Below are 15,275 nucleotides of genomic sequence, written 5' to 3' on the forward strand. Positions count from 1 at the left end.
GAGCAGAGCTAAATAGAAAAGTCCATATTTACAAATTCCAGTGAATCTTGACAAGTTTATATCCAGTGAAGTTTATATTCATTAGAAAATGGATTTGTTTAGCCGTGATGTTTTTTATTGTTGCACAATTATATTGTATTTACATGAAATGCACTTTTCAAACACATCTGTCATTGCATTGCATTGAGTTTGTTAAGCAGGACGTCAGAGTCATAGTTCTAGCACAGCAGAGTTTAGTTGAGTTCGTTCCTTTGTAACTTTCTGCAGCATATTTTTGTAATGCAATTTTGTCCACAGGCCGAAATAGTCACACTCTTTCTATTTAGACCAGGTTTCAATTATGTAAGTGAATAAGCTTATGTGTGCACTGTAAAACTCAATAAGTTCAGAACACTCAAAACATTTGAGGAAACTCATTTTTCAAGTTAGTAGAACTTAAAATTTTTGTGACAAGTGGGGCGGGGCCAAGAACCACAGAAGCGGAGCAAGTCCAGTGTGGTGCACAGGTGTCTCATTAACAATCACGTCACCGGCGGCATCCCTTCGCTCCCACAGTTCTCAGCCTCGCCCAACTCATCATAATGTTAATTACGTCTTAAATATCACATTCAGATCTCGGTTAAATGTTAGATAGCAAATAACACATGCTATTATGACTATCAAAGAGAATGTCATTATATACTTACATGTATATAATCAAAAAAACATACAATATGGTCTTAAACATTTTTGCAGCCCATCCTCAGCCTAACAACAGGCTCTACTCTTCACCACAATGGTAACCCTACAAAACTAACATAACAGAACCCCCTGTAAATCCCAACATAACACAACATTAAACACTAAAGTATGCCTCCCTATGTTAATCCTGGGCAAAAACACGCAAAATAACACTCAATTTCAGCATTTATTTATACAGTCTGATCCAAAACATAGAATTAGAAATCTGCTGCAACTCAACTCAATCATATTAGGTTAAGCTTACTACAATGAAATTTTGAGTTCACACAACTTTTTTTCTATTAAATACAATGAACTTTCATTTATTTGAGTGAAACAAAGTCACTTTCACTGTTCGGTTTTACAGTGTGTATAAGATTATTTAAAATAATAACTATTTAAGAATGTTACATTACCGATAAAACATTTTAGTTTTTAATATGTTTCTGAAAGAAGTCTCTTATGCTCACCAAGGCTGCATTTGATCAAAAAACAGTAATACTGTGAAATATTATTACAATTTAAAATAACTGTTTTCTATTTTAATATATATTTTAATATAATAATACATTTAAAATGCCAGTTATTCCTGTGCTACCAAAGCTGTTCAAAACATCAGTTTTGAAAACAGTTGTGCTGCTTAATATTTCTGTGGAAAACATGACACAAAAGCATACTTGAAACGGAAATCTTTTGTAACATTATAAATGTCTTTACTGTCACTTTTGATCAATTTATTGTATCCTTGTACAAGTTCAATTTCTTACAAAAAATCTTACTGACCTTAAACTTTAGAACAGTATTGTAATGTTTTTTTTAAGAAGCCTATAATTCTTCAGTGTTTAATTTTAATAATCCATCTGATCCAAATCATTTACACAAAAAGAAACGATTCTTTATGAAAGCTGAGGATGTTTTTGATCATAAACTATAATACTGTAATGAAAGGGAGCCCTCTATTGATCGTTTTGAAGAGTGTACTTCCCCTGAAACCAGAAGGACCAACTTTATATAAACTTAAAATCACATATCACAATAAAATAAGATACTTGCATACATATTTCTTTAACGCCATATATATATACAGTACAGTCCAAAAGTTTGGAACCACTAAGATTTTTAATGTTTTTAAAAGAAGTTTCATCTGCTCACCAAGGCTACATTTATTTAATTAAAAATACAGTAAAAACAGTAATATTGTGAAATATTATTACAATTTAAAATAACTGTTTTCTATTTAAATATATTTCACAAAGTAATTTATTCCTGTGATGCAAAGCTGAATTTTCAGCATCGTTACTCCAGTCTTCAGTGTCACATGATCCTTCAGAAATCATTCTAATATGCTGATTTGCTGCTCAAGAAACATTTATGATTATTTTCAATGTTGAACAGTTGTGTACTTTATTTTTCAGGATTCCTTGATGAATAGAAAGTTCAAAAGAACAGCATTTATCTGAAATACAAAGCTTCTGTAGCATTATACACTACCGTTCAAAAGTTTGGGGTCAGTAAGAATTTTTATTTTTATTTTTTTGAAAAGAAATTAAAGAAATGAATACTTTTATCCAGCAAGGATGCATTAAATCAATCAAAAGTGGCAGTAAAGACATTTGTAATGTTACAAAAGATTAGATTTCAGATAAACGCTGTTCTTTTGAACTTTCTATTCATCAAATAATCCTGAAAATAAATATTGTACACAAATATTTTGTACAATTGTACACATTAAATGTTTCTTGAGCAGCAGATCAGCATATTAGAATGATTTCTGAAGGATCATGTGACACTGAAGACTGGAGTAACGATGTTGAAAATTCAGCTTTGCCATCACAGGAATAAATTACTTTGTGTAATATATTCAAATAAAAAACAATTATTTTAAATTGTAATAATATTTCACAATATTACTGTTTTTACTGTATTTTTAATTAAATAAATGTAGCCTTGGTGAGCAGACGAAACTTCTTTTAAAAACATTAAAAATCTTAGTGGTTCCAAACTTTTGGACTGTACTGTATATACCATATATGTCCGTTCTTCTAGTATAATATGAATTTAATGTCCTTTTATTATTCCTGGCAGTTCTCTGTAATTTGCTGTTCAAATAATGTCTCCTTAAAAAATGTTAACATGCCAATCAGTACATCTCACCTGGCACTTAGGCCTCATAATTAATACATAATTCATAATTAAAAGTTTCTCTATTCACTGAATCCAGAAAATGCAAGCTATGCTTACACAATTCAAAAGCCTCTGGTGCCTGTTTGCGTATCCTAATAAAACGAAGCTTCTATTTGGTTTTTGTCCTCTAATGCCAGTCAGGCATATTTTACCTCAGCATTGCTTGGTTGTCGCAGAGCAGAGAGCAAATGCCATGTAGGAAAGCATCTTCAGAGTGAGTATCTGTTAATTGGCTAAACGCTGTCACTACTGATAGGCCGCTAGGCGCTCATTGGATTAGTTGCTAAGCAACCTATTTGCTAACCGTGTTGTCATGGATTCAGATGTTCCGGACGCCCTCCGAAATGGTCTGCTGACCGCTGATAACAGGGTGCGGGCGAAGGTAACTCCAGCTCAGGGTGCGCGAGGATGACAGTGTCGCACCTGTCTGACATTTACAATTGTTCAAATGTCATCGGCGAGCGCGTGCGCATCGTCTCTCGTGATACAGCATCATGATAGACAGCGCGTATTGTGTAGACATGCTCGTGAGCAACAGTCAGTTGCATTTGTTCATTTTTACGACGTCTGTTAACAAAGAAGAGCGGCTGCTACAATAATTGTGTCTGTGCGTCTGCTTATTATTTGGTTTCTCTCATTTGTGCTCATTTCACTCCCAGAATGCAAATTTTAATCCTGATTATTTCCGCCAGATTAGTGGTGCAGAATAAGAGGAGGGATAATGCATTTACACACAGAACAATTCCAGAAGCTCACGTTTTGTCTTTTATAGGCCTATTTAAGCGTATTTCGCTTCCTTTGTGTTTTGGTATGAGTTGGTGATTGGTTTAGCTGTCTGGTGTGAAAGTGGAGCTGAAACCAAATCGAACATTGAAGGTTGCACCATCTCCATTTCTATATATAAGTTGTCCAAAAAAAAACAAAAAAAACTGAAATTCAAAAGAGGAAGTGCTCGTTCAGAAACAGCCTGAGGGTTCAGTACTGCAGCTCTAGTTCATACTGCAGTTCATATTCACTCCATAAAATGGTTCCATCAGTTCATTAAAAATATATACAATAATTTGCAGACTTTTTTGATTAAATGGTTTTGCAGGTAATAACATAGTAGATAGTTATAAACTCCCAGTTCATATTCAACTATAAAAACTAAATAAAAGGAATAGTTCCCCCAAAATCAAATTTGACATCATTTACTCATCCTTATGTTGTTCCAAACCTGAATGACTTTCTTTCTTCTGTGGAATTCAAAAGATATTTTGAAAAATGTATCTCTCTCTCTTTCTTTCTCTCTCTGTGTGTGTGTGTGTGTGTGTGTGTGTGTGTGTGTGTGTGTGTGTGTGTGTGTGGGTGGTTCTGGTAAACCATATGTTATAGGGACAAAAAGATCTCAATATCCAAAATCCTTGTCCTTGTGGGGACATTTTTGGTTCCCATGAGGAAAACAGTTTATAAATCATACTAAGTGATATTTTTTTGAAAAATGAATAAAGTTTTCTGTGATGGGTATGGGGTTAGGGGTAGGTTTAGTGTTAGGGATTAGAATATACAGTTTACGTCCCCATAAAACATGAAAAAAGTTTTTAATGACCCTAGAAGTTCGATTAAACCATCAAAATATGAGGAAATTATTTTATCTTTTTTTAAATACTTTAAATATGAGGGAAGAACAAAACACTAAACTTGTTTAAGGTATTTATCTGACAAAATTATTTGGCAAAAAAAGGATAACTACAGCTACAGCTTTTTTTTTTTACCACAAAAAAACCTTGAAAAAAAGTTTACAGGAAAAAGCATACATGGATTACAAATTTCATTTCAAAATAAAGTAATTTCGCTCGGCGGCCATCTTTGAAACGCTTCTCAGGCATGCAAGTGCAGCTATCTCTTTGAATGGGGAAACATCAAATTCTCCAAAGCTGTTTGCCAAGCTTACGATTAAATTTCATATTTGAAAATCACCAATTAAAGGGTTAGTTTACCCAAAAATGAAAATTATGTCAATGCTGAATAAAGTCGTAGTTTTTGTTATTTTTGGACCAAAATGTATTTTCGATGCTTCAACAACTTCTAACCAACCCTCTGATGTCACATGGACTACTTTGATGATGTTTTTATTACCTTTCTGGACATGGACAGTATATCATACATACATTTTCAATGGAGGGACAGAAAGCTCTCGGACTAAATCTAAAATATCTTAAACTGTGTTCCGAAGATGAACGGAGGTCTTACGGGTTTGGAACAACATGAGGGTGAGTCATTAATGACATCATTTTCATTTTTGGGTGAACTATCCCTTTAAATCTGACAAAAGCTGTCTCATAAATTATGTTTCTAAATGCTTGAATCATGACAATCAAGCTAATGCGCATATGCGGTCCTAAGTGCACGTCTATTATTCCGCCATATTGCCTGTTGCACTTTCTCCCATTCAAAACAATACGAGTGACTCGTCTTGTGTTATTCTGTAATCTTTCATTATAATCAGTTCTTAACATTTCATTGGTCATTGTTTTTGCATGTGTTCATAATTTCTCTGTGACAGCCTGGCCAAAACTTATGTTCACACAATATGTCCACACAGTTTGGAATTTATAATTGCGTTATCACAAATAAAACATTTGACTCCAAGCACAACTATGCAATATGCTTACAAAATCTTGATCAAATTTTGGATAATATTTGAATAAATGGTTATGTTGTCAATTTTCCTTAAGGCCAGACATCACTGGCCACTAATGTATAAAAACATTTTTATCAGTAGGCTGTGTGTTTCCTGGGAATTGAAACCCATGAACTTGATGTTGCTAGCACTATGCTTACTGAGATCATCTACTAAAAATATACATAGGAGTTTGCTTCTACCTTTTAACACAAGGATAAAGACAAGGATATTTATGTTGTTATATGGTTATGATTTGATTTGAATAGACATTTTAACATGAACGCAACCAAGCACTTAAAGGGATAGTTCACCCAAAAATGAAGAACCAAACAGGTGATGGACCCCATTGACTTCCATATTTTTATTTTTTTTTTCAAAACTATGGAAGTCAGTGGGGACCATCAAATGTTTGGTTAACCATATTCTTCAAAATATCTTCTTTTGTGTTCAGCAGAGGAAAGAAATTCATACAAGTTTGGAACAACATGAGGGTGAGTAAATGATGACATAATTTTCATTTTTGGTTGAACTATCCTCTTGAATTATCCCCTAATGTTTCATTCAGCCACTCAGAGCCCCTGGGTGCGCTGCGGCTGGATGCGGACTGAACCGGTTTAACTGCAGGCTTATTCAGTGTGGCAACTGTTGGCACAACTGGAGGAAGAGATCCAGCGATGTCGTAATTGTTCTGAGAGCTGCACTGTGCCTCTCAGACTCTCAGTGCAGGTTAAGTGACTGTCTTGGCCACTGCCATAATTCCTTGGCGAGCGAGCAGCGGTGTGAAACAGAATGATGTTGATTGTTCCCCAGGTCACTCCATCATGCGTGTGGATCCCCGAGGCTTGTGTCTGTGCTATTGTGCAGCTCTTTACTCCAGATGCCAGTCATGCCACATCTAGCCTCTTCCCAGGGAGAAATTAGGAGTGACGAGTGGCACCATGCCACCACACATTCAAATTTTACTGCTGAACTTGAGGCGGCATAATTTACGTATTATATAGTATACTACAAGCAGGCAACCCCTGCTCTACCATAACACAGCAACTCTGAAATTAACATAAAGAGCATTACATGAGTACAAGTCCAGCAAAAGCACAATTAGAGACTCATACAAGAAATGCCCCTTAATTAGAGTTTGTTTGGTTGCTGTACGGGTTGGTCTGACAAGGTCAAGTCTAAACTACTGAATATATTACTATATTAGTTAGATCCTCTGCATAAAGAGGCAGTCAGGTTTGTAAAAAACTACATTGCTGCTGCTGCTACAGAGCAAGTACAGGAACTTGCTACTGCCAATACAATACACAGCAATACGCTGCTGTGAGTATGTAGACATGCTGCTGCTGCACAAATACAATATATCTATTACCCATAGCAGATCTATACAGGTGGAGCTGGGAAGGGGGAGGATTTTTGACAAAAACTCTGAAAGCGCACTGCAAACTGCTATAGTGAATGGTAACCAGCCATTTAAATGTTGACCAAGCAAGCTCATTGGCTGCAGATGCGGCATGAACCAAACAGCTTGTGCCAAGTAGTTGATGCTGTAAATATCACCAGCTTGTGTTAAAGGATTAGTTCACCCAAAAATGAAAATAATGTAATTTATAACTCACCCTCATGTCTTTCTCCACCCCTAAGACCTTCGTTCATCTTCGGAATGCAAATTAAGATATTTTTGATAAAATCAGATGGCTCAGCGAAGCATGCATAGACAGCAATGGTACTTCTTTTCTCAAGATCCATAAAGGTACTAAAAACATATTTAAATCAGTTCATGTGAGTTCAGTGGTTCTATCTTAATATTGTAAAGCAACGAGAATATTTTTTGTGCGGCAAAAAAAATAAAAAATAAAAAATCTAACAATATCTAGTGATGGCCGAAGCTTCGGAGCTTTACGAATCAAATCAGTGGTTTGGAGCGCCAAAGTCATGTGATTTCAGCAGTTTGGCGGTTTGATATGCGATCCGAATCACCGATTCAACTCAAAAGATTCATAACGCTCCGAAGCAGTGTTTTGAAATCGGCCATCACTAGATATTGTTAAAAAGTCGTTATTTTGTTTTTTTGGCACAGAAAGAATATTCTTGACGCTTTATAATATTAAGATAGAACCACTGAACTCACATGAACTGATTTAAATATGTTTTTAGTACATTAATGGATCTTGAGAGAGGAAGTACATTGCTGTCTATGCAGGCCTCACTGAGCCATCTGATTTTATCAAAAATATCTTAATTTGTGTTCCGAAGATGAATGAAGGTCTTACAGGTGTGGAGCGGCATGAGTGTGTGTAATAAATGACATTATTTTCATTTTTGGGTGAACTAACCCTTTAAGGACCCATCAGCCATCGCCATCTAGAGTTTCAAGACAGAACTAGGCATTTATTTAAAATAGAAATCTTTTGTAACATTATGAATTTATTTGTCACTTTTGTTAAATTTAACACATCCTTGCTAAATAAAAGTATTAATTTCTTACTAAAACATGAGAATCTCCATAGGCGTAATGATTTTTATACTGTGCAAACTGTATATTCTACTGTATATTCTATCCCCCTACACTAACCCTACCCATCACAGAAAACTTTCTGCATTTTTTTTTAATACATAAAAAAATAACACTGTTCAGTATGTTTTTTTAAGCTGTTTGGTTTACAACCACCCAAAACGTTGTAATACCCATATCATTGTACACATTTGTGTCCTCATAAACCATATATGCCAGATCACACACACACACACACACACACACAATCAATATATATATATATATATATATATATATATATATATGTGTGATAGTTTGCCAGCCTGAGCAAATATAAGTAATTGGACTTGTATGTGCCTATAATATACTTCCATAGATAATATTCAGAGTGACAGCTGGCAAGCTCTCAGAAAAAAACTACAGATTGTCCTCCATTTTTCCTTAAAGCAATCTGAACCCAGGTGTTCTGCTGTCTCAGGGTGTGATGAGTGTGGACACCTGTCTGTGTGATGCACCTGTAAGGAATATTGTTAATGTTACTTCAGTATCACCAAGACATATGCATGCAAACAACATTACCACAGTTCTACCAGAAAGACTCGGTAGGCAAGAAAACATTTAAATAAGATTTATTTAACAGTTTGTATGCAAATATCGAATAGATGGAATGATTAAGTTCTTAAGCAGATAGCAGATGATTGCAGATCCTGTATGTAGGGACAGGGACCGACCTGGTGGTGAAGGGGAGGATGGGGGTGAAAGCCGGTATCTGCGAACATAATAGTGGGTGGGAACAGAACTTATATACTCAGGTGACGTGTTATGATTGGTTAGATAATGAGTAATTTCATGCATTAGAGTCTTCCAGGTAGAATTTCTGCTAAATCTCCCATTTCTGTGACATTTCACATTGCTGATTCTGAGAGTCCTTTGTGCTGGAGAAGGCAAGGGCAACAGCTGAGATGGCATCAGGTGTGTGCGTGTTTGGGGTCTTTCTCATAATAAGTGAAAGTACAGCGATCAGGGTAGACTTGACCTTGGACTTGCAGGCAAACACAGATCTAAATGTAAGTACATTCTAATACACAGTGAACTTTAAATGAACAGTGCCTAATAAAAAAGCTCTTTAGGGCTCATGTCCCTGTAGGCTTCATTCTGACACTCACACTTCCTGAAGTCTTTTTTTCCCTCATTCTCTGTGACTGCTTGAGTCCCTTAAGCAGTATGATGTGTGTGTGTGTGTGTGTGTGTGTGTGTGTGTGTGTGTGTGTGTGTGTGTGTGTGTGTGTGTGTGTGTGTGTGTGTGTGTGTGTGTGTGTGTGTGTGTGTGTGTGTGTGTGTGTGTGTGTGTGTGTGTGTGTGCAGGTTTAACCTACATTGTGGTTAAAAACAGCTTATAATTCATACATGATATTTTTTTTCTTTATATATTTATATATATATATATATATATATATATATATATATATATATATTAATGCAGAAAGTTTTTGTTTGTGATCTGTATAGGGGTAGGGGATAGAATATACAGTTTGTACAGTATAAAAATCATTATATCTATGAAAAGTCCCCATAAAACATGGGAGCAGGACTTGTACGTGTGTACATGCATGTTGTAAGCAAAAAAAAAAAAAAAAGCCATCGATGACTTGATTCCAGCTTTCTATCTTTGTATACATGGTGACTGATGAATATTATACAATATTAGGCTATATGAATGATATAGTGTTATGTTTGTAAGAGTTGCTCTTCTCTTTCTCAATAGCAAACTCAAAATATGCATATATGCATAACATCTTCATGCAAATTTTCATGTTATTATCTTGATTCTTTGCCCAGCCTACTTGGTTGAGTTAAAAGAGATCATGATTATGTAATGTAGCTGTGTTGGAATCAGTACTGTTTCCACACACTTGAATGAGCTTTAACAAAATGTCACTGGGCATAGAACGCCTACAAAATACTGAATGGTAAACTGAATAAAACACAATGTAATAATAATGCTAGACATTTAGAGAATCATTTTATCTTGTCAACACCACAATAGTTTGTGTAATCTGCTGAGTTTGAAATTAAGAAAAATCCCCACTTAATATTTGATACCCAGTCAACAAACGTATTTTAGACTGACAAAACAACATTTTATAGTGCAAATAAATTGTAATTTGATATCATTGTCCAATAGAGAAAAACATTTTGGTCACGGTTCATTTTGTGAAATCCAATCCGTGTCTGTCTCCATGGAACTTCAGAGCGTCTCTCAATGCCGAAGACAGTCGGCTCTTTCCCTACTATTATGGAGAGATTAATGACGAGGGTACTTTACATTTTGTTGTAGAGGAGAGATTAAAACCGAAGTCTCTCGGCTCTTTCCGTATCGAGAAACGATTAATGCCGAAGTCACTCGGCACTTTCCGTACTGAGGCGCGATTACAGCCGATTCCCTGCTCTGCGCTCGCGACTCTGGCACATCACTCATTTAGCGTTGTTTTGGTCTTGACCTATCCTACTTACAAGCGCATTTCTCTCCAACAAGAAAATGGAAACAGCTAACCAGGTAGGAAATATTTTATAGTTTGTGCATTTGACAATATCTAATGAAAATCATGAGAAATGCGCCTAATCAAACTGCATCAAATGACGCTATTGATCATGTTTATTTGTTATTACAGATTGTGTCACTTGGGACATTCCAAGTGCTTAAATTACCTCTGGGATTTATCCGTGTTCTGGAATGGGTAAGTGTGCGTAAAGCACGCGTTTTTCCTCTCACCTTTCTCTAACTCTCTTTCCTTTACTTTTCTCAATTGGCTGAATAAGCTTGGTCCAGGCATGTGTGAGGGAGAGAGAGTGATTTTTACTATCGTTTTTTTTTTAACCATCATTCATGTGCTTTACTCAGTTTTGAATAAGTATATGTGGCACAGCCATATTTATAATCATTAATCCATTTGGGCATTTCTATAAGTATCGGAATTGGGCATGTTAAATGGATATCTAGCATATCTAAGTTTTGATAACCATGTTATTTATTTTAAACATGTAAATTACTCCTCATAAGAGTAAGTGACATATTCTGTTGATGATCAATCCCATTTACATGGACCGAGGGGCTCGGGTTTATATAATGCACCAGCAGTCAATTCTTTTCAATGGTTCTGCTCGTACTCACTTTTTACTGCAATAAAGAAGCAATTGGTAAATGTAAATGGAGTCAATTTTAAGATGACCTCGAAACTTGATGTCTAAGCAAATTGAATACAAACTGTAAATATATAATTGATGATAGCAAGGCTTACCATTATAGTAAAATCTTTGCAAATGAACCTTTTTTTGCTTTCCGCACATGTGGTCTGTCCATGCATAAGAGAGCTGGTGTGCTTTTAAACAAGCAGATGTGTAAATATATAGCAAAATGTATTTGCTTTGATATTTATTCCTTGTGTAGGTTATATTTGTGCAGTACAAACAATATAATGGAGTATGTAGAGGGCTGTATTAGTTTGCATAATGTTTCACTTGTTATACTTACCTACTGTGTTACCAGATATTACTATTCTGACACTAATTGTAGCCTCTAGTGTGAAAAAAGCTAAACTGTGTTTTCCCACGGCCATCTGATGAGTGTGGGTCATGCAGGGAAGTGTGTGTTTCGACTTGCCATGGTGTCACACTCTGGTGCTCTGACATAATTTAGTTTATGAGACTGAGAAAGTATCTGATCTATGAGGACATGTCCAGCTTTTGTGTATGTGTGTCCATCTGCAAGTCTTTTTGGGTTGTTAGTGGAGATATGTGGCTTTAGTACCCTAACAGACTCTTTGAACAACTCAGCAGGATTTACAGAAAGCAAAACATTCCTAGATATAATCTTTGCATATATGTCTTGCCATGTGCTAATGAAAGCATCCTATATGAAGAGCACTTGTAGCTATTAAAGCTTAGTTGCTTTGAAAAAACAATTCTGGTCTGCCTTAAAAACATACTTGAAATGGCAAATTTATTGTGTTCTGACCTGTTTCCCAGATGAATAGAATAGAATAGAATAGAATAGAATAGAATAGAATAGAATAGAATAGAATAGAATAGAACACACTCTTAAGGGTTCAATATAGGGTTCTTGACTTGACTCTTTATGCCAAAAACTTCTATATGAGGAGAAATGTCTTAAATGATTGCAGAATACATTCATGTTTTATATGTTATTTCAGTTTTTATAGTGATAAAGCATGTTTACAAGCTGTTTAATTCATAAAAAAATAAGATAAATTAAGATAAGAATTTGAATTAAACACAATGAATTAATTAAAACTAAGTTCATTAAATGATCCCATTTTCATGATGGGAGCCCCATAAAGGATCTATATATAAAGCCCCTGACCGAATCCTTTAAGGTTCTATATAGAACCTTTTCTTCTAATAGTGTACAATAGAATTTTTTTAAAACAAGTAAGGTCTTCTAACATTGCAGATATTTAATTTCATTACATACTGTATTTTATTACATCAAAAGCAGTATTTTTAAGCCTCCCCAATGCCGTCCTTACTGTTTGCCGCAAAGCAACTGTACAAAGTCAAAAGGTCAAGTGCTCCTCCAGACCTCTTTTCCGTCATCAAAGTGTATGCAGAGGTGAAAATTAAAACATCTACAATGGCAACCATAAATGGCTCTGAGCTATGCAAATGTGAGGCAGGCATAAGTGGCAACGCCATTTTGGATAATTATTGCAATTGAATGCTGGGGGATTGGAGGATGCGATGCATCTTCTCCTGAGGAAATTAATCTCCCTGCTCTCCATTTGAAGTGTCCTCTGGAAAAAAAAAAATGAGAAGCTTATCACCGGGGAAACATGCAGTCTTAATCACTTTTGGTCACACAGTGGCTTTTCTCTGTGTGTTTCTGTCTGTGTATCTCTCTCTGCAGGTCTTTAGTTTTGTCTCTGCCTCTGTAGTTTCCTGTCTGCCAGTGTTTTTTTTTTTGTTTTTTTTTACATAGTGATTCCTAACCGTCCTCTTGATATTTGCTCTCTCTCTCAGCCTCTCAAAGCAATTATTTGTGATAATTAGACAATTATTGAGCTATTGAAATGAGATGACTCAGTGAGACCAATGACACATTTAAATATGCAAAATTCTTTATTTTGGACAAATGGATGGATAATATAATATAATATAATATAATATAATATAATATAATATAATATAATATAATATAATATAATATAATATAATATAATATAATATAATATAATATAATATAATATAATATAATATAATATAATTAATATAATATGTGAATTCAATAATGCACAGCTAGCCATGGATTATCTCGCTTATACCATGGTCATTTGCCAGCATTGACAAGTTAAATCTGTCATTGATGTTTGCAGTGCTAAATTTGACTGTAAGGGTTAAAATTTTCGTCAGCTATCATCTGGCTCTGAGATAAAGTGTGGTAAGGTTACATTTATTTCTTGAATCTATCTCTTGAATTATACACTCTAAAAAATGCTGGGTTAAAAACAACCCAAGTTGGGTTGAAAATGGACAAACCCAGTGATTGGGTTGTTTTAGCCCAATCTGATGGGTAGTTTTATTTAACCCAAATATTGTTTGGAAATGACTATATGGCTGACTTAAAATGAATCTAAAATGAAATTAAAATGTTCATTTATTAAACATATTAATAAATGTTAATCTTCAATATATTTTGGGTTCATTTTAATCGAGCGCAGCGTTAGTTCAGTCATGCCACGTAGGCATAGTGCCTGACACGGTCAGCTGTCAAATCGCTCCAATCACTACGATTCTCCTATTAGACACGGGACATATATACGTGGCATCGCTGCTCGGTAAGTATGCTCAAACTGCTCGCAACCCTCCCTCCCTCCCCATTATAAGAATGAGCATATTACAATGCACCTTCTGGTTGTCGTCTTCTTTTGTTCCAGATCACTACCTTTAAAGTCAATAAGGCTTCAAGTCCCGGCCAGCATGGACCTCACTGCTGAGAGACACTCATCCTCATAACCAAGCTACAGAATAGACGTCCTACTGCCATATCTACATGATACCACGTTCGCTCATAAAGACATTACTAGTGTCTTAATTGTCTGTGTATTCCAAGCTGATGGTTCCGGGGGGTAATGTTAAAGCTCTTGTATGTCCAATTAATTTTGGAGCAAGAACCCCCGTAAGGAACCATACCGCCAAAGATAATTGTGTTCAATAAACTCAGTAACTTGCCAAAGTGGTCCTGTCTGAAAGTAAGCAATACTGTAATTTTTAAACAATAGTTGAGTTAAGTAAAACTACCCAGCAGGTTGGGCAAACATTTAACCCAACTGCTGGGTTAAAACAACCCAATCGCTGGGTTTATCCATTTTCAACCCAACTTGGGTTGTTTTTAACCCAGCATTTTTTAGAGTGTAGCATTTCTTTGAATTAATTAGCCTACTGTGAGAGAAAGAGAGAAGAGTAATGAAGCTGTGAGTTTAATTATTTCAAAAACAGCAAAGTTACAACCTCCTTGCTGATTAATATAATGTAGCGATTCAGTAGCAAAGTTAATTTATTAATAAAAGTCGCAGGGCAGTGTTGACAACAAGTTTCTGTGCTCTGGTTTCTGTTACATGATGTTGGATCTCGGTGTGCAAGTGACCTGTGTGTGTGTGCTTCAATGAAAGCAGCACATTAATACAGAACGATGATTAAACTGACTTGGAGCTTGTGCATTAAACAGTTTTATTGTACACCTTCCAGCCAATCAGAGCATTATAATATAATATAATATAATATAATATAATATAATATAATATAATATAATATAATATAATATAATATAATATAATATAATATAATATAATATAATATAATATAATATAGATTTTCCAAACCACTTGTCCTATGTAGGGTCACAGGGATTATATTATATTATATTATATTATATTATATTATATTATATTATATTATATTATATTATATTATATTATATTATTATATTATATTATATTATATTATATTATATTATATTTATTATAAAATCAAACACATTATTATTTTTTTTCCATAACTAAGAAACCTTGAGTAGTTTAGGAAGTCAATTCATACAGTCAATTTATTTGACGGATAGGTAGAATGACACACCACTGAGACTGAGCAGACTGGTGATTCATTGAGGTAAAGTTGATGGAAGGGTATGTGTTTTACAAA

The 15,275-nt window shown here is 34.9% G+C and overlaps 1 protein-coding gene across 1 annotated transcript in view; it reads left to right on the top strand.

Moving 5' to 3' along the window:
- The first annotated feature begins 10,537 nt into the window (after positions 1 to 10,537).
- synpra (synaptoporin a) overlaps positions 10,538 to 15,275 on the top strand; it is a 35,042-nt gene continuing 30,304 nt past the window's right edge. The window contains exons 1-2 of the mRNA XM_067387337.1: positions 10,538 to 10,620; positions 10,736 to 10,801. Coding sequence (XP_067243438.1) covers positions 10,603 to 10,620; positions 10,736 to 10,801 — 84 coding nt within the window. The 5' untranslated portion in view covers positions 10,538 to 10,602. The remainder of the gene's footprint in view (positions 10,621 to 10,735; positions 10,802 to 15,275) is intronic.

Source organism: Chanodichthys erythropterus, chromosome 6 (assembly GCF_024489055.1).
Source record: "Chanodichthys erythropterus isolate Z2021 chromosome 6, ASM2448905v1, whole genome shotgun sequence".
NCBI classification, from domain to species: domain Eukaryota; kingdom Metazoa; phylum Chordata; class Actinopteri; order Cypriniformes; family Xenocyprididae; genus Chanodichthys; species Chanodichthys erythropterus.